The sequence below is a fragment of the Helicoverpa zea genome, chromosome 5, assembly GCF_022581195.2.
Source record: "Helicoverpa zea isolate HzStark_Cry1AcR chromosome 5, ilHelZeax1.1, whole genome shotgun sequence".
Lineage (NCBI taxonomy): Eukaryota > Metazoa > Arthropoda > Insecta > Lepidoptera > Noctuidae > Helicoverpa > Helicoverpa zea.
The window spans coordinates 2,109,141-2,129,868 of record NC_061456.1 but is presented as its reverse complement, the minus strand read 5'-3'; the positions used below and the strand labels follow the sequence as shown (position 1 = coordinate 2,129,868).

Sequence of the window (20,728 nt, the reverse complement as noted above, 5' to 3'; positions counted from 1 at the left end):
GCAAAGTTATCTAGGCAAGTATTGCTGCTGAGTCTGGTTGGTTGTCGTAGCTCTAATTTAAGGTTGTAGCCCAGTAGAAAGCATTCAAAGTCCAGCGTCAAGTTATTTCTTTTTAGCGTGTCTATATTGAAGTCCCCACACATTACTATTTTCTTATCAGATTTGCTACACAGGCTTTTCAATACAATATCTAACTTTTCATAAAATACACTTAAATTACTCAATTTTGGTGGCCTATAAATGCATACAATTATTAAATTATGATTCGTCAGCTCTAAGCCACAACATTCAATAACATTAGGTATTGAATGACGTGAAATTCCCGAGAGCTCCTTGAATTCAAAACCGTTTTTAATAAAAATACATGACCCCCCTCGTTTCTGAGACGGCCTTGAATAAATTGCTCCTAACTTGTAATTTGTAAAATTCAATAGTTTTTCATGTCCGGCCATAACAAAGTGTTCTGTGATACAAATTATATCTACGTCCTTTTTTTTCTTAGATAATTCTTGAATGTGAACAGCAAGCATGTCAGATTTATTTAATAATCCAGCAATGTTCTGATGAAGAATATTTATACTATTATAGACGAAAAAAATCACTATTTTCAGACGAGTCAATAACATCAGAGTTAATTGGATAGTTTTTTAGATCAATAAGCAAGCGCTCGTAGATACTTTGAAAGATGCGTTTCGTGCCCTGTTTATTCACTTTGCCTGTATTATATGAAAACATGTCTAAAGTGAGATCCCGGTTTGTGTCAAAGAAGTAAGCGTATTTATTGGTATCTATATCTAAGCAAAGTAAATTATTAAATGTTTCTACACGACAATTTTGTATAAGACCTCCTGTTACATACGTGGGACAACATATGATCACATTTGTGTGAGTAATTGTTTTCAGCGATTCTCTAGTAAATTTGACCAGTTCCATGTAGTTTCCAGCGCTTTTAAAATCCTTTTCTCCAATCATAATTATGCAGTAGTCGTCTATGGAAAGATTTTTGACTTTGTTAGTTATATTTGTCATCATTTCTCTTAATCCAATACCTGGTGATACGTAATGGCAATATTCAAACTGTTCTCGAAATGTATTTTCTATATTTTCTAAGGCGTCTAAGTAATTACAGTTGCTAATTATATGTAGTTTTCGCTTTATTACTTTTTTTGCTTTCTGAAAACCACTTAGGTGCATTTCTTTATTTGCTTCTCTCTTTTTATCATTATTATTGTTGACACACTTAGTCGTAAGCAATTGTTTAGGTGGAGTAGTATATATTTGTTTCTTTTTCTTCTTTCCTACTTCGTTTCTCGAAGGCGATGGCGATTTTATAGGGGATTCCGGACGGTTATATGGAGTACTACTGTTTGTTTGACTTTCTTTATTGTGCTTAATTATTTTGCTGTCTAGAAATTTATTTGGTGTTTCGTCTTTGTTCGTTTGTGTTTCTTTATTTTGCTTCATAATAACGTAATCAACACATGAATTATAACATTCTTCATGTGATAGACAAGTTGAAATGTTACTTTGCAGCAAAGATTTATTTTTGCGTGATGGTGTCATGCTTTTTTTCGCAGGCGTTAAGCATACTTTTTTGTATGTGTTGAGTTTCTTTAGCATATCTTGTATGTCACATTTTAGACGATAGTTTTCATTATTTAAATTTTCTATCTCCTGATGGGCGCTCTGTAATTGAATCTTGAGATTTTTATTTTGTTCTTTAATGTCACTAGAAACTATGTCACTGTTATCATGCAGGCTATCTGGAATACTCATCATTGTAGTGTCGAACATATGTTTATCATCTGTTAAGATAGTCAAATCTGTTAGTGAACTTGTCCTTCGTACATTACGATAAGTTATGTTTTCGTTCCCAGAATCCATGGTTAATTTTTACGTTTAGCGTCCTCTATCGAAACTATATTAATTCTAAATTCCGTTTAAAAACATTCACAAAAAGTGCTTCCGCCCGTGAGATTTGATCCTGCACTTTTCGCCGCACGATGTAAGTCGCTGTGCCGCTAGGCTACGGTAACATTAGTAGCCTAGTTGAAATGAGGTGTTAGATGGTTCATGTGCAGTTTTTAAATTAAACAAAACGGTTGGGAATGAGTCATCTCAAAGGATTTTTTTCCATTAACTAGCACTTGTCACTTGACACTTTTAAACGTTTTTTGTTTCTTTCCGTCGTGTTTTTAGTCACTATTTTTGTTTGAATTTTATTGAGAATCGTGCATCATCGCACTATAAATAGTTTATATTTGACAAATACACAGTTTATGCTGAAGATCACTGTTAGTTTAAGATTAGTTGTAAAAATTGTACATACGGTTTTTAATTGCTTATAACTTCACTTGTTGTTAATGTTTTATGTGGATAACAATGTCACACGTGTATTGGAGTGTCCTTTCACTATTTCACTTATTTTTGTCTTGGCGATACACATTGACAAAAACTCGTAAGCATTTTACATTTATATTACAGGTATGAGTCCAGCTCACCGACCCCTGGTCCTCACCGACCCCTGGTAATAATATGACTTTATAATTATGATTGGGTGTTGAGTTTTTGTGAACTTGCTTTTGATAATTGTTGATTTTATGGTTTTAATATTTAATTGTTTTGACCTTCAGCTGTTTTTTGTGACAGTTTTTACGTATTCTTGTCAAGAATATTTCGACTGATAGCTTGTCTTTGGTCATCTTTAAAATCAATTACAGAACCATTTGTCTTCCTAGTAGTTGGGTTTTCAGTCAAATTTCAAAAACCTATTCGATGTTAAACTGAGGATCGTCATTACGAGTTTCGTTGCCAATATCATGTTAAACATTAACATAGCCAATAAAGTGTACTATTTCACTAATGGAATATGTATTTACAACACAAATTACATAGTAAATAACAGTATTACGTGAGCGTTATATGAATTTAATTGTGTAATCAAAAGGACATTTTCGTGTTCGTGTTTATTCATTATTTATTTGATTTTAATATTGTATGTAAAAATATTTATAATTTGTGTTCGTATAATGACTTTTATCTGTTACTTAATTAACAATAGAATGATAAAGCCAATCCCATACAGTCTCAAATAATAACATGTGTACTTTCGAAACACTGTGTTCCACAATTTCAGTTTCTAAATAAGCCAAACAATTAGAGCCTATCTTTCTAAATCCTGTCACAAAGGAGATCTCACTTGGGGTTATTACTAAGGGTTGTCAAAGAAAACAAAACACAAACCGGGGCATCATAATTTAATGTTCAGTCATGCGTACAGAGGCTCACATCAGCAGTGCGTGCTGCGTTAGGGTCCAAGCTAGTCCCCGGTGCCCCAGAAATCTACTTCTTCTTCCTCCTCTTCAATTACCTCTTTAGTCTCATTCGTCTCTTCCTCGAAGGAGTTGAGTTTGGGAACGTCTTTCAACAGCGGCTTTTGCGTCACATTGTCATCGGAAGCCACGCTGTCCACTGACGCTTCCACGCTCCATTGCTCACTCCTTCTCTCCCTCGAGTTTTCCCTCGACCGACTTCTGGAATAAGAACGCGCTGATAGATTAGGCGTGCTTCCTCCAAGTTTGTCGTCTTTGTTCATACGCGCGAACTCAGCTTCCTCGAGAGACGTGAACATCTTAAGTTCCTCCTCGCGTGAAGCTCGCGAATCTTTGGAAGAATTCGACGACGATGAGTGGCGCTTTTTGAAACTCCGTCGCCTGCCACTCGGGTCGTGTCGTTGTATTGGTCGGAACTTAATCCCATCAAGAGATCTTAAACAAATTCATAACATATGAGTAGGTATAGTACAGGTGGAGTGAATGGTACCATGAATTAGCTTTCTACTCGTGCATATGTGGTGTCCGATGAGCAGTGATCACTCACGATGATGGGATGCAGCTAGGTCACTAGCGAACTGAAAACATGAGAGTCTACATGAGAGATGTGCCCGCTGATATCAATGAATATTAACCTGAGGAAGTCTTCGCTGTATTCGCCTCTTTTGTCTTCGTCGAATGATTGGAAATGTATTTCGGGCAGTGGTTGCGGGGTGCGGGGGGGACTCAGTGGTCTGTAATGCCATGTCAGTTTCTCGTCAGCCCCTTCGTCCTCCTTGTGTTCAGGCGCGACAGTATTTGAAGTAAAGCTGTTGTGATTTGAATCTGAAATAGTTTCACGAGGCGTAGGTGATCTTCTCCTTTGTCGAATATTGATCGAGCCTGAAGAGTTCGTAAGAATGGTTTTCGTTTTCGTCGTATTGTACCTGTCGCTCCGGTTGTCGTCGCTCGCTTGGCTCTCCTCGAGGGACTCCTGGCCGAAGCTGGATATTTTGGTGGAGAACAGTATGGCGGTCGAGTTTGTGTTGTCACCGTAGTACTTGACGGCGGCCGATTTTAGTTTTCCATTTTTATCCTCGGTTAATAATAGGTATCCCTGACCGCATTCTTTGCTCCATTCGCCTGCGGAGGCTGGGCTGGCCGCTTTCCTGAGTTGGCTGGAGTAGTACTCAGCGAGTTCTTGGAAGTCCGGATTAGAGTTGGGTATGACGCCACTGAGCAAGTGTTTCACGCACTCGATAGCTTCGTGAGCGCCTGCGTACGAGATAACGACAGACAGCAGGAGTCCCATTTCAATGTCCTCGAACAAACACGCCTATGTCAAAAGGAATGGAAAAGGGCTACTTTTGAAAAGGGTCTCCGGGGAGCGGGACGGTGCAGCGCTATTACACCGAGACAAGATTTGAACAACTGAAATTAAAGTGTAATAGTTTGCCAAACTTTTGTGTCCCGTTTTAGAATTCATTTGGCGTTGTGGCCAGACATTAGCTTTATGTCTCGTTCGATCATTCGGTCGAAGGTCGCGGCTTTACGAGACTATAAAAATGTTTTAGCCAATGATTGATTTGTACCCGTGTGATTGTAGCTGTGTGAGTTATGGGTACTGTAAACTCGAATTAATTTGTTGCTTCGTGAAGACCAATAAGTTTAGTTGCATTTCCTGCGATGTCAATCAATCAATCACGGAATTAACTTGAGTATTGCGCATAAGAGATAAGATGTATTTTGATGATACATTATAACGGGTCTTTAAAAGTTACTTTTAGTAATCAATACTGTTGTTACGAGTAAAAAGTTTTTGCTTAAATAATTTATATCTAGGGTCTAATAATTATGCTCTCGTCCACGGGGTCAAAGATAACATTGTTGCAATCTTTGTATCTTTAACTATTACTGGTATATTAAGGGAATATTTACTACCGTAATGTAGGTCAACAAGAACGTTTAGTCTTATTAATCATCCCACTTTAGGCTGTGACTAATGTATAACTATTGTTGCCAAATCATGACCGGCCGTCAAAGGCGCTAGCTGGTAGGTAATTTTATTTCAATTTTCACGTCACTTCACTTACTTGTAAAGATATTCTTTGTGAATTAGGAGTTGTCCCTTATTTATTTAGATAGAAAGAAGAGAATTAAAATTATTAATTAAATAAACTTGATTGAACTAGGTATGTTTTACTAGCTTCCGCCAGCGGCTAGTGGCGCCACCCGCTTCCCGTAGCAACTATTTTACACAAAGAAAGACTAATTTTACCCCACAAATGGGCTGGCACTGATTTAGAATAAAATAAAATCGGTTCAGCAGTCTTGTCAACAGCACTTACTCTCAACTTACTCGCGTACAAACAAACAAAATTTTCAGCAGGTTTATAATGTAAGTAAAGATTTAAATTATATTATGATAAGTATATTATTATGATACTCAAAGCCGATATGTGTTGTTCATTGCCTGATATTTTTCGCGGAAACTTGCGAAACGCTGCTCTGAAAAAATCCGCGAGAATACCCGTTGTATATAAAGCGGCTATTTTTAAACAAGTTTGTAATAACAAGTTATGCAACTTGTTTTATTTAATATCACAAAGCTTACGTCGGATCGTGCGTAGAGAGTACAGCTGTGTTATCGAAGAGTGCGTGGGTTCGAGTCTTGACTTTGAAATAATGGAAATTCCGAAATAGTATGTGGTTTTTTTTGGGGAAGTTTTCCTGTAAGTGTGTATTACTAAGTGGTTTCAATTGAGGAATTCATATTTATGTAAAAGTTTCTTAAAAAGGTCACGGTCAGTTGGTTCAAGGTGTCTAGTTTTTAGATATACTTAGGTACGCAGAAGATTTGATTTAGTACTTATATTTTTTACATTGCTTGCTTTTGTGTTATAATAATCTAAATATAATAATAACAAGTGTCGTAAATAATAGAACAATGTCTAGTTAATTGTAAAAAAATATGAAATGAAACAAAGTACTCTGAAAAGATTTACTTTTAGGTTTTAACATTAGGTCCACCAATTATGTAACACTATTTGCGGAGCGGCTGAAAAACATCTGTTTTAATCAGCTAATTTAAACACTGAACTGTAAGTATTTATAGCTTTTCAATCCTATAAATATTTTGGCAAATATGATAATTTCCTGTCCATTTCTCTATGAAACAATAGACAGAAAGAACTAGCTGGGAGGACACGGTACGACGATTTCCCCAATTGAAAACTTTTTACAATTCAATGGCAGAATATATCGTCAGCCAAATTTACTGTTGTTACGTTATATATGTTTTATATGTTATTTACTTGTGAGCTACAGTTTTTAGCTACTAAACTTAATTTATTGGCCTAATATATTATCTATTGTATCTAGCTTCGTTGCCAACAAATAAGTCGTAAAATTATCCCTAAACGCCAAGAAAATATTCCCAGTGTGTCATCGACCTTTGGGAAATAACAAAAAAAAAGGTAACCGTTGCACACGTAACTAATGTTTTTAAATCTTCAAACTTCGAACACTTCAAAAACCGAATGTTTTCTTTTAAAGAGACGTTTTACGTCTTTCTGTCAGATTGCCAGAATTATTTTATTGTAAGTAATTATTAAAACTGCGTAGACTAAAATTTTCCCGCGATTTTTCCTGTCAACATGACAGAAAATATAGGGAAAACGATTAACGGCGGATTTAATAACCGTTGATTTTTTATTAGAGATTGTAATTTGACATAATTTTGTATAAAGCATTCTATATAAACCTCGTTCTGATTATTACTATGTATTTTTCTTGCATCTCTTTGTAGGAACTCTTCTGTACTTTCATAAGGTGTAGGTACCTATGCTCAAACAAACATAAATATTTTTAACTCTTGCTATTTTATTCTGTTAATATGATTAATGTTTTCTTTATTTTCAGAACTGAAGATTAGTAACGCTGAGTTATATAAGATTTTATTTGATATTTGATTTACTACGTACATTTATGTCGCTCGTATTTTTTCAATTAAAATGTCATAATTTTCAGAAACAGTTGGATGAAATCAAGATCAAATAATAATGAGTCTTTTGATATGAAAAGAAAATCTCTGAAAACACTTCTCTACTAGAACTTAGATATATGAAAAAAATAATTATAGGTATTATGTAGTATTTAAAACATTTAGATATCTACCGACAAACTAGATATTAAAGCAATACAATTATATCCACAAATTCCATACCTATTTACAACAGAAAAACAGGTACAGTTGTCGTAAATGTCTTCGTAGTTCGTAAACCAAATTCAGATCTCAAGTAGCTACACATATGTGCATACATGTTTTTTCTTTTAATAATGAAAACTTCTATAATTATTTATATCTCTATTATATTTTAACCGAAAATTCAGGACTAAAAATATACCCAACAACTGAACTAAAATCTAACCACGAAACTCCTAAACCGGCTACCAAAGTTTACCATTCCAAAGCCATTATTCCTATAGGTACGTAAGACACTCATTTAGGTACACCGTCTAATTACGGAGATGTAACGTCATTGTGACGTCAGAGGTACCGTGTGAACACTGTGGGCGGGGCTTAGGGAACATCGATCGATGCGCGGGAGTTTATTTCAGCGCTTTGTTTGATATGTTATATAAGGCTGTGGGTGGTTTGATTCATTAATGCGGTTTCGTGAATTTTCTTGGATAATTTTCTTTTTGCAATATCTTAAGCTCGTTATTTAAATCGAATTTATATCGCAAATACATAAAAAATGTACCTTGTTTAAGGAGGTATAAGAGTGATTAGATATAATTTATTTATGTGGAAAGTTCGCTAAGCCTTTAGAAGTGATATCTCTGACATGTTTGAGATCCAATCCTGGTTGAGTAATACAATACGTCTCAGAATGGTTGACTAACGGCTACCTTATTAAAAGACAAAAAAAGAGTTTATAAAGTTCAAAATTTCCTGAACATAGGAACCAGGAACTAAACATTTACAGACGAGTAAAGCCCCACAGCATAGTTAGTTTCAGTTATAAAACATTAGAACTGCCAATTATATTCCCGATGACAGATATAGAACGGTTACCCACTCGTTACAAATGATGCTGTCTTTTTGCAGCTAAACTTAAACCGATGACCTATTAACGTCAAGACTTTGACAGGAATGTGAAATGGTAAAGAAAAAAAAGAGAGAAAAAAATTGTACCGAACTTTGGTAGAAAAATAAATGAAAAACTAGAAGAAAATTCTGTTGTTTTTCCTGACATCATCATCATCATCCGGTCCCTATATCGATTTTTATTTGTTTGGTCGGCGCAACATTTTTTTTTTGCCGTACTCTTCTGTCTGCCGTCACTTCACAAGTAACATTATTTCTAGCCATGTCGACTTTCGCACAATCCATACATCGTTCCTTTGGCCCTCCTCTTCCCCTGAATCTAACCACATTTATGCCCATCCCTCATAACATGATCCTTATGTTCCTTTCCTAGCATCCTTTTGAAATATATGCATGATTAAGTTTCCTTTGTTAGAACGCATTTTAGTTATACTCGTAAAAATCTAGGAGGAAGGGACCAAAAGGTGGCTAAAATTCTCATCTCATAATGATGGCCTATCCAGCATTAGATTGTCACAAACTGACGTAGAAATAAAAGTATCATAAATAACTGCATTTATTTTTAACAAATGTCATCAGAACTCCTAACACCCGCAATCGTCAAACACATTACTGCCCACTACGCAGTCGGTAAATGTATTCTAAGAAACGTAAACATTGCGTAAAATACATGTTTTCCTTGTATTATAATTGTCTATGAAAACATGGGCTGGAGCTTTGTAAAAAGAATAGACAAAGTGCGTGAATTTTGGTAGTTTTTGCACATGCATAAAATTTTTTGATCGTAATGATCATACATAACAGATACAATTACATTTAAACTCTACCTGTTCTCATCCAAAAAAGATTAATGGCAAGTTTCAAGATTGTTATTTTTTTTTTACATTTATATATGATTATGTTCAAAAATCACCCACAGGTAGATCCATGGTCCCTTTAATTAACAAACTTTTACCATGCATCGATCACACCATACGAAAAAAACCGCGCCTACTACACTACCCAAACTAGACTACTACTCTTTAAAAAGCGATAACAGTTCCCAGCCCTGTTTACCTAAATAACTACAACCATCGGTGTCAAAGGCAAGGTCGCAGTGAAAGTAACAGCCGAGTACGGCTCTGGGTGCGCGCGCGCCGAAACCCGACACCGGTGTGACGTCATGCGCGGGCCGTGCGCAAGACACGCGCTAGGCGAGAGGGAACCAGGGAGTAGGGAAAATTTTAGCGGGAAAATTTTGACGTGTGGACTCCATTTTGTGACTGAAATTAAGGGTGTTTTGGGATTTGTTAGTGAGGTTAATTCTTGCCCTAAATGACAGTGACTATTTCTAAATACATAAAGCATTTTTTTGATAAAATAAGAGGGCTGTTTAAACTATTGTTAGAGAAGTAAATTATTGTCTCAAATATCCGTCTCCTTGGTAAGAGTTGCGAAGAATAAAATACTAATAAAATGTTACGTAAAGAAAGGTGAAAGGCCTCATAATTTTTCAATGTTAGAAATAAAAATAAAAGCCACAGGCTTAGTATTTTTCATTCATGTAAAAGACGCCCACTGAAACTTGAATGAGCTTATTGGCAACCGAGGGGCGTTCCCCGAACATTATTCTGAAGGTTTGTATGTGTTTTATTTAAGTAGGCGTAGAAAACATTATGTTATGTAAAGCGGGAATTCGCGGGAATTGCCTTGACACATTCCGTTTTTACTCAAACAATTCGGCATTATTACTAGTGAATGATAAATTATCTATTAGTATAAGCGAGTGTTTAGAACTGAATTATAGGTTCAATAAAAAATACTTATTTTCAGGCTACGAAATAATAGGGTTAATTTCATCATTAAACAAAGATGCTATTTCTGAGGCATGGAATTCTTATTTATTGTTTTACATTTTTGGGATTTATTTGTCTGTTTTTCTCTCAAAGATATTTACTATTGTCTTACAGTGTAATGCATAAAATCGTTCAGAGTTTTTACGTGTTGGCAACACGCGCACAAACACAAGTATTCAACAATATAACACGTTATTTATGAATTCAACATTTAATAGAATCCTCCATTTGATTGATAGTTCGCACGTGTGATTTTTATTGTTCATTGAAGGTAATTACATATTTCGATTTATTTTTAATGGATTTAGTTTACAATGGATTAAAAACTCTTTGGTATGATCGATCCATAGTATTTCCTTCTAAAAAAACAATTTACTATTTTAATAAATATTTAATACACAATGCAGAAAGCAAGATTAAATAAAACAAAAGTAATAGAAGAGATAGTTTAAACTATTTTCACAACTTTGACCGTCTTACCACAAAAACTTTTTAACGTCAGTTTAAGACTTGTCTAAAAAAATGTCACATTATGACGTTGACATAAGGTTCATTTTGGAGACACATTTTTTTTAGACAAGTGTAAAACAGTTGTTAAAGTTTTTGTAGTAAGGCCATGAACGTCTAACATTTATTGAGCATGTTTTCAGGTGAAGACAACAGCTGTCATTAAAGTCAGTTTCAGTCAGATCTGCCTAGAATATGTTCTGTTTAACTTTATGGAAAATTTCAGTAGTTACCTGCTCACCTTTACCCAGTTTTAGGGCAATAGGTACATTTCGTATTACAGGGAATTCAACACTATTGGTCAAATAGTTTTAGAAAAAGGAAATAAACGTCTGGGAATCTGACACTATCGATCATATAAATGGGTGTGTACTGAAAATAGAAAAGATTTATTCGTAATTAAAAAACAGAATAATCAATTATAAAGCATTTACGTAGAGTAAGCGAACAATATGAAACAATATTAAATTGAATTTATGTTTTGACGGAAGGTAACTAATATCCGGTAAACAGGGTTTTGGCACCACAACCACGTGGGTCGATGACACCATCAAAGAGTTTCAATTCATAGTTTGCGTGCAATGTTTTTTTTAAAGGTAAAAGAAGGTTGTAGGTTGTCTCTGGACAGGTGAGAACGTTTTGAATTTGGAAAGCTGAGCGTAATAATGGTAATAAAGGTTATGATCAAATTATGTGTTTTTTTTGGGAAGTATTTTTAGTTTAATTTTTTTTTTTGTAGACTTATTATAGTATAAAAGGCACCCCAAAGAATACTGTAATACTTAAGATGGTAGAATTTGTTAGAAACAGTAATTTATATGACCAAGTTTGTAAAATATGTTTTGTGGTACCGGTGGTAATTAACTTTATGGTGACATTCACCACTCTCTAGAAATAGCGCATGGATGCAGTACGTATGGATGAAAAAAAAAAAACATTAGTATTATACCTGCTATAACTAATTTGTATTTTAAAAACTCAATGAGAAATATTTGCACTAGAGGTCAATGTATCTATATGTTATTTTGTACAAACGAGTAGGTAGGACTTAACGAAAGACAGCGCTGATTATTTCATGACATCTTAAAACGAAGATAAATTAAAATATTTGGACAGAAACAAAATCCCTACTTTTTACATTCAAACTAATCTCTTCAAAGAAATTAAGTTATCACTCTAAGCTTAATATTACAAACTTTTAAGTAGAGCTGTCAAACCAAAGTTTATTCAATTTTCAACCTTATCTCCTGGTATTAAAGACGAGTAGATACAAAGAGCAGTACATTTGTAAGATGGTTTTCATTCAAAATGGCTAATTACCGATTTGTATGAAAAACAGTGTTGACTTGATAATCTTGTAGGGCGTTCGATGTCAATTTTTTTTTTAGAAACTGTAGTTTGTAGATTGACACTTTACTGATGTGTAAAGGTTCTTTTGAATTATCTTGGAATGTGTCAGTTAGGATTGAAAGGAATCCAAAAATACGATGGACGGATTGTATGAATGTACTAATGGCTGGAAAGAATGTAACTTGAGAGGATATAAATTAAATTAGGATAGTGGCAGAAGGATGATGGTAATACAATGGCTAGAAAGTGAAAAAAGGAAGATTAATATGAACACTGAACTAAAATGCTTTAACGACCCCAAACAGTTCCGAATAAGGATAATAGGATAAAAGAATGAATGAAGAAAGTTCTAAAAAGACATGATCTTTCTAATGATCACAGTTTACTGAACAATATATAGGTAGGTACAATTGTTGCAATACTTTATTGTAAGTATGTGACTGCTATACTGGAGATGATTACGTAATATTTTTAGAAGGTGACCAAGCTTAAAGCTTGTTGGTTTAAGTTTAAATGCCATCTTTAAATTATAACCATATAAGGTCCGCTGATGCATCTGAATTTATTTACAGACACAACACTTAATTATGAATAAAAATACTCTTTATAGAATGCAATTAATTTTGTAATTAATTATGGATAAAATAAAACTGCTTATTTTGTTAATAATTGAAAGATTTTTTTCTACTAACAATTAATTTTAAATCACTCAAGCTTTACTAGCGCCATCTATTACCGAATAGCGGAACTATTAAAAGCTTTTGCTAGTGTATGACTGAGATGTAGTTTTTCTAAATAATTACAGATGGTATTGTTCACTTCTTGCATTTTTATGAAAAATTCACTATGAAGAATTTTTAATTTACATATTGAAACAATGCACACTGAACGAAAATAAATTTGCGGAGTAAAAGGCTGTAGGATTATTTAATATTTAAAATATTATAATAGCACACCACTGCCGCTTGTTTCCCCAAAACTTAATAAAGGTTAGTTCATCACAATTAAAAGACCATGCTTTCTTTTTCAACCACTCACAGAAACAGTCTTCTTAATCAGCTCGTATCCGAACACACCAAAAAACGCGGGCAAAAAAACGCGCGCAAATTCGAATTTCGTATTCGGTCAAAGATATCACACTTGACCGTCGCGTACAGATATGACTTTTTAAATTATTTTTTTAATTACACTGGAGACGAAGGTACTATAATATTCGCTGGAGGCGACACGTCCTCGGTAGCTGTCGAAAGAGTATTGAGTTCACAGTTGGCGAACAGTCCGGTAAGATGGTCCTTGTCGTGTGTGCGCGTCGATTATATTTATTACATCAGCTTGTGACTATAAACAAGCTTGGACGACAGGCACTTCAAAGAGATCGATCGGTATTTCGAAGATCGATAGACAGGAACATCACCTGCCCCAACGAGACGCCATCGTCGATAACTTGTAGGGATAATGTCAAAAATAGAGTACTATTGACAGCGAAACATCAAAAGCCCTTCTTATTCAGAATGCGGAATTATTCGCACTAACTTCACATTGAAATAAAACAGAATTGTTTTTCTGTGTTATTAGAGCACAGGGGTAATTTAGTAATTTCCACTACGAGATACAAATGTAACTGGAGTATTAACATTCGTAATAATTTGTTCATTCCAGAATATAGGCCACCACTTCAGATGCTTCCATTACGATACATTGAAAACTTTATATAACTCATAACTATAATTTAGTTTTGATGGAGCAAGTGAATTAGCATTTTAGGAGCGATGTATTAATACTCTATGGTAAAACAAAATAAAGCCTCACCTTTTCAAATAAAGAACTGAATTTAAATTTAAAACCTGTATCACAGACTAGAGACCAAACGAAACTTTTTTCAACAACTAAAAAGGTCGGAGTTGAAAAAAATGCGTGCAAACCCGTACCGTGTGTAGAATCTGACTAAAGTGGTAAGGTGTGAACCAATGTTCAACAGTAACTAGTTAACAGTTTATTTTTGTTCTGTAACCACATACCAAACATATTTCATTCGGCTGGTTTATTGACCGATTGAAAAGCTTTGCGTTGCAAATTAGGCTGGACTAAATAAGGTGTAAACAGTATCGATAATGTTTAGGCAGAGAGCGCGTGCTTCGTGAAAAATCTGCAGCTTTCACTGTTAAGGATGTTTAATCGTTATCTCGTGATTTGAGCAGTAACATATGACGCATAACGCCAGCCATATTGGAGGCATAACATGTATGATGAAGTTTATGACGAACATCTTGGACTATATTACGTACCTGTTATTGTAGACTAGAAATATGTACACTATGTCACAATTAGACAATAAGAGAAACGTTTTTGGAAGTAAACCCAACAGATTATTGCCTCTTGCAAGTATTATCGACACATTTTTTTCACTCGTTAGTCCTCACTACGCTTTATTTGAAGGGCCGACAATAATTTCGTGGCACGATACGCACTTGCTGAATGAATGTGAACAGTTGGCCACATCAATAATATTGTCATTAATGCGAAACGCACTGAGTAGCACAGTTATGCATTAAAATGTAGCCGTCTAAATTTAAACTATGGCTCAACCAATCATATTTCAAGAGGAAACATTAAGATATCTGTCGAATTTTGAATTTATTGATTCGCAAGAAGGATCGTTGGTTTGATCCTGTTTGATGGCTGTAATAGGAATTGAAGCCACATTATAATATACCAAGTTTGAAGAGCCTCAATGGGTGCCTCAAGAATGGACAATCCTTCAAACAGTACTAATAATATAGGAACAAAAGCTGTGGCTAACATGATATGATCTTTTGTGTGAAATTCAAGCCAGGTCCGGCAAAAGATCTGCCGGGGACGAAGAAGAGTTACCGTGGTTCTGGTATACGAAAGGTTCAAGGGAGGAATAAAGCAAGGTTGTAGTCAGTCTCCCAGTCAGGCACCCACAGCGGGAAGGGTCATCTGATGAATTCCCAACCCAGAAGCCTTGCAAAATAGATAAAACTCGTCCCATGAAAAGCTAAGCGAAACAGAACACATCATGTTTATAGTTCAAGCTAGTAAACTAATTGAAGCGACAAAACGTTATTGTTTTGTTTATAATCATAACTGTTGTTGGTGCAAGGCATATAATTGTAAAATCGTTTATTGTTTGGAGTAATTCTTAGACTTCGTCACCTCTACTAATAACGCCCTCTAACAAGTGTGTTTTAATTTTAATGGAATTTTGGTACTACCTGGCTCTGGGTAGTGTAAAGGAGCTATAGGTAAGATAGATAATTTATCATGCCAGATATTAATGTGAAAGTGAGTTGGTTTGTAACGCTTTCACACTGAAATGAATGATCCAACTTTGTTGAAATAAAAAGCATCACTAATTAAAGTGTAATAATAGGTACTTGATGAACGAATTATTTTTCGACGCTTAAAAACCCTGATAAACCCACAAACAAATGTTTGTCTGGAAAAATTCCTTCTGACCAGGAGTTTTCCTCTCTCAAACTAACCCTTGTTCTTTCACTCTTACTCTAAACTCTTTCGAACCATCCCTCAATGTCCAGATAACCTATAGCAACTATGACAGACTCCATGCAATCTAAAGGACCATTATATAATAGTTGCAAATGTCAGGCCGTCAGATCGCACATCGAGGGACAGGAATAGTCTGCGTGATGTGTTTTGTTGTCTCTTTGGAATACGTCGAGACTAATCGTTACTGCTACTAAGTATTTATACCGGTCGTTATATTAATATTTGGAACGCTAAGATTGTGAGCGATTTATTTTCGGAGCAGGTTTTAAATGTTAAGGGAGGTATTGAAAATGTTGGTTGTCCTACAATGGGTGTGGGAAAGAGTCTTGAACTACCTTTAACTGAGGTTGAGGTTAACTATTTGTTTTTTTAAAGCTTTTCGTTACTAGCAGGGCCCTTGCTGTAGGTATGTTGTGAGTTTGAAAAACTTTTAACTTAAACATCATCTGTCTTAGTATATAATATGTATAGCTGAAGTAGCTTTAGTAATAAATTTTTTAGGTAAGCTTCTGCCTAAACTATGCCAATTTCTGTATCTGACAGAAAAGCCGAACAGCCAGACGCGCAACAGTCCACATGTATTAGCAACACCGGTACTAATGGTGTATTTGGAACGACACCAAATTGATTTGTAACAAACCACAAACACGGCAATTTATTATACGAATTGGCATTTATTTATGTAACCTTTGAAATATTGTCACCCTCTATTTACTACGGTGATTTAGATTATTACATTGAATACCAACTTTAAATACAGATTTTCAGGAATCGATTTATAATAATTATAGAAGCAACTACAATACAGCAATCAGTAGAGGTAAAACAGTAGTTTCCAGCGTCATAATGATATGCTTGTTCATTTAAAGGTGGCGCTACAGAATCAAGCGTGGTTGTACAGAAACAAACGCCAAGCGCCGAATTATTTTTAATTTCAGAATATTTATTACAAGTACCTTCTAGGAAGCACATAAAAGAGTATTTGGTTTCTCAATAACTGCATCTCATTTAAAAACATCATAAACACGTCTATTTTTTAATATGGCTCCTTAAGATTAAACATACCTCATCACAAGCATGACACCTGGGCTTCAACCGTTCCGCGTAGTGTCGGACGCAGTACAGACGTCCATCTAATGCGCAGTACGCCAGTTCCACCAGCAGCTCGTCACATTCCGCACATGAGAAGCATGTTGGATGGAAATATGCCTAAAACAAAATATTCATTAGAAATTGTAATGTGCTACTAGTAGCGACATCTATTATGGAGTAGCCGCACTAAGTCAAATGATAGTTGTTTTTAGTGCTCTCAATTGAATAAAGATGGCGCTGTATATAAGGGTACTTACTTCCTCTCCTATCCGCGGCGCCTGTACAGTAATACTTCCACTTCGAATAGGTTTATTACATCCAGCGCAATCAACTGATGCACCGTGATATTGACTAGCGACGCCTGAAACAAATGTTCCTACATAAAGCAAATATACATACATTCAGCTACTCGCCACTAGATGGCGCTCTACTCAATTAATAATTTCGTTACCAATGTCAAGTGCAATTTCGTTCCTAGCCGCGACGAAGTCTTCATATTGTTTGCGGTGGTTTTCGTCGATATGTCGGCAATGAGCTAGAGATAGATCTTGCTTCGGTAGCTGGGAAGCTAATGCTCTAGTTCGCCATGCCCTCCAGGCGGCCGCGCCGGTGGCGCCACCTAGGCCGGTCGGAGCGCGCTCTGCTAACGACGACCAGTACAGTTCAGTCTGAAACGGGAAAATATTATCTTTATTATTTTATATCCACCATGCAATAAGACCTAAATAAACGATTAATGATACACCCACATGAATGTTGTTGTATGGTTTATGGTTGTTGTACATTTCAGTGGCATCGACATAGTAACTATGGCGACATGAAAGATAAAATATTTAGTAAACAGGACAGGGCAGACAACTGTTGTTTAGGGATCTAATAATATCGGTGTTTATGTACACCGGGATGTTATTAAAAGTAAAAATAACTCGTATAACGCCAGTTTCAGGCGGTGGTACAAAACTGGACATACATATATGTAATAAACAAAATGGGCATATGACCTCCAGTGATGAGCCACCATTTACGTCTGAAGAAACTCATTTTATCCCATATCAGCAATAGGCATGATGACAGTAATCAAAAATCATTAAAATAATATATTTATTAAATTAAACTTGAAGCTTGGAATATAAAACGCACATTGTTTTCTTTATTAATAATGTGATTAATATGTATTTTTATAAAATAAAATTACGAAATAAGGCAATCCGCCATGATATCTTGAACACCAATCAGAGCTCGTGACGTCATCTCTCAAAACAACTCGCGCGAAAGCGCGCGAACGTCACATTTCGTTATTGTGAACTTCCACTGCGATCTTTGTTTTTAATTAATTAATTGTTTATAACACGAGTTATGGAGCCCGGATTTATCAAGGCAAACAGCGCTAATTTGCCTAGAATTGATATCATAATGCTGGGAGAGTTTTTGGCATCAAATAAAGATTTTTGTTCAACTGAATTTCGAAATGTTAAAACTTCCATGTAAGTATACTAGTTTAATTAAAAAAACTTCCATGTAAGTGTATTAGTTTAATTAAAAAAACTTCTATGTTAGAATCTAGAGAACTATGTAATAACTTACATCAAAGTGATCTTCACAAAAATAAAGTTGTACCCTGGGCAATATTGCTTTTGAATCTCGCCTTGCAAGTTTAAGCCACTTGTTTAGTATTTTTTTATTGTGAGGAACGTACACAAATAACTTATCAGGAGTTGTTTTGGATGTGTTCTTACACTGGGGGACCCCACAACACCTATGCACTTTCGAATTCATATTTAATAACACAAAAAACTTAATTATTGCACGAGCGTTGTTTACTTGCGTCCTTGTAATTTCAGTCGTGACGTCACAAGTGACGACATGACACTGACAAGCGTTTTCGCGCCGGATTCAAAGTGGACAGAGAAAAATGCAATTATTTGATAAAAAAACTTCGCATTTTCTTAAAATTTAAAATTTTTGATATAAAATAGACGTATACCTACATCATACAAAGGAATTTAAAAATTTGTCATCATGCCTATTGACACTAATGAATATCCCTGCGGACATTTAAAGGCCTTTAAATCTCAAGTTTCGAGCCAACTGAGATCCAAGTTAGCCCAATCATCCAAAAGAGTCGTCTTACTTAGAACAAATTACAGTACTACATATTGTATTTGTAACTTTGAAAGACGCTCGTCTTCAAGCAATGTGAGTATTTCTGGTAAAATGTTGTTCAAGCCCTCCCAAGCTAAATTGGAGTTGGTTCTCGTCAATAACTTACTATATATACGCATAGTAATTACTCTCACCCTTACTAAATTTGCGCATAGAGGTTTGTGCTTATTATATTCCAGGTGTTTACATGCTCTATGCTCAATGTAAAATGACTGGGTCTTGTTACCTGCTTAGCAGTAAGTCCCGGCGGGCTGTCGTACGCGTGGTGGTTGATCTTGGACTCCCTGAGGCCGAGGCGGTCGCGCACGGAGCCCAACTCCTCATGGTACACCGAGTGCTTCAGCCGGTCGCAGCCACATGACTTGCATGTTTTTCTGGAAACAAAAAAAAAAGACTTGCGTTAGTTTTGTTTCAGGTAGACATTACATGGTACATTGTGCCTCTGCTGGGAAAAGGATTCTTTTCAGAAATGGTATGCTCATTGCTGTTCACCATGTTTGTGGACAGTTACACAATATAGAAACAACGGTAAAATGCCATCTCCATACAAATGAGATCATATCTACTATGTTGAACCATATAGCAGGTCTAAAGGTACTCCAACCCTACTGGATTTAAACATCCAGAAAAAAATATGACCAACGACCAAAAAATGAATACTCAGCTGAATCCGGTTAGACTGGAAGCCGACCCCAACATGATTGGGAAAAGGCTCGGAGGATGATGATGACCAAAAAAATATAACCCACCACAAAAAACTCATTAGGCACACACACCATACATCACATACTACAAAAGTAAATTCCACAATAAGGATAAAACTGCCCTATAACTCATTTGCACACGTAAACAAGTATTAACTAAAAATAACCCAGTCACATGGCGTGACAAAGGAGCATCGCTTATCCCTAATAAGACTATCGCACGAGTGGGAGATGCCGACCAATGGGGACGCAGTAAAATTTAACAAGCTGCCTTGAAATATGGGGCAAGTAAGCCGATGTGGGTCTTCTTGGTTCTAGATTGACGCGAGGTTTACCTGGGTACTATTTTGTAGTATTTTGTGGATTTTGGTAAAGGTTAGGTTACTATTTTCTAGATATGTATAGTCTGTTTTGATCTCCCTACTAAAAACGACATAAAAACAGTTTTCAGAGACCGAAAAATAGTTAAACCTTGTATTGAAACAGTAATGAAATGTATGCAGGTCTCGTCCCAGAGAAAAGGGACCTTTCAGGTGGTACGAAGTAGAAAACCAAATACCTAATTAGAATAAAGAGTTAAGTATGACTTTCTACACCAATCAAGGTTTACCCGCTTAGTAAAGTCGACGTATCCTGAACAAAACAGCCTATCACATTTTTGTTTGAATAATTTTAAACCTTCACTAAACATAGGGCCTTTATTATTTACCTATTTTATTCAAACCCTACCTATTACATTAAACTATGACTCACACTACTACTACCCCCATCTACACTACATCCATATATGTATTAGTAAGTACATGCATGTATTCATCAGGCAACCATTATACATTGATGCAAAAACATTGATATCTAGCTTCACCTTATATGGGTAACTGATAACATCTAACGTCGAACTAGTCCTTCTAAATGTGTGTTACATCTGCGAACTTTATAGGTAAGTAACTAAGTATCAACGAACAAGTAAGTATCTCGAAAGAGGACATGAATGAAAAGGGAGTGAATATTAATATGACGGCTGACAGAGGAATGGAAGCGGAAACCAGATTGCGCTGACATCAAATAACTTGGCTATAGGGAAGGAAGAAGAAATCTTAATTCGTAGGCAAGATGGCTGAT

At 35.6% G+C, this 20,728-nt stretch overlaps 1 protein-coding gene across 8 annotated transcripts in view; it reads right to left on the bottom strand.

Moving 5' to 3' along the window:
- The window catches only part of LOC124630250 (four and a half LIM domains protein 2), a 178,975-nt gene that overhangs the window by 43,411 nt on the left and 114,836 nt on the right, over positions 1-20,728 (bottom strand). For 2 of the 8 annotated variants that reach the window (XM_047164037.1, XM_047164034.1), the window contains exons 3-6: positions 19,129-19,276; positions 17,191-17,407; positions 16,997-17,115; positions 16,713-16,856 (exon numbers count right to left, since the gene is read on the bottom strand). In XM_047164037.1, the coding sequence (XP_047019993.1) occupies positions 16,713-16,856; positions 16,997-17,115; positions 17,191-17,407; positions 19,129-19,276 (628 nt within the window). Of the gene's footprint in view, positions 1-3,370; positions 3,768-3,967; positions 4,648-13,154; positions 13,528-13,925; positions 14,071-16,712; positions 16,857-16,996; positions 17,116-17,190; positions 17,408-19,128; positions 19,277-20,728 lie in introns of those variants that run through there. The other 6 variants (XM_047164038.1, XM_047164036.1, XM_047164032.1 and 3 more) reach the window with 5 other exon arrangements.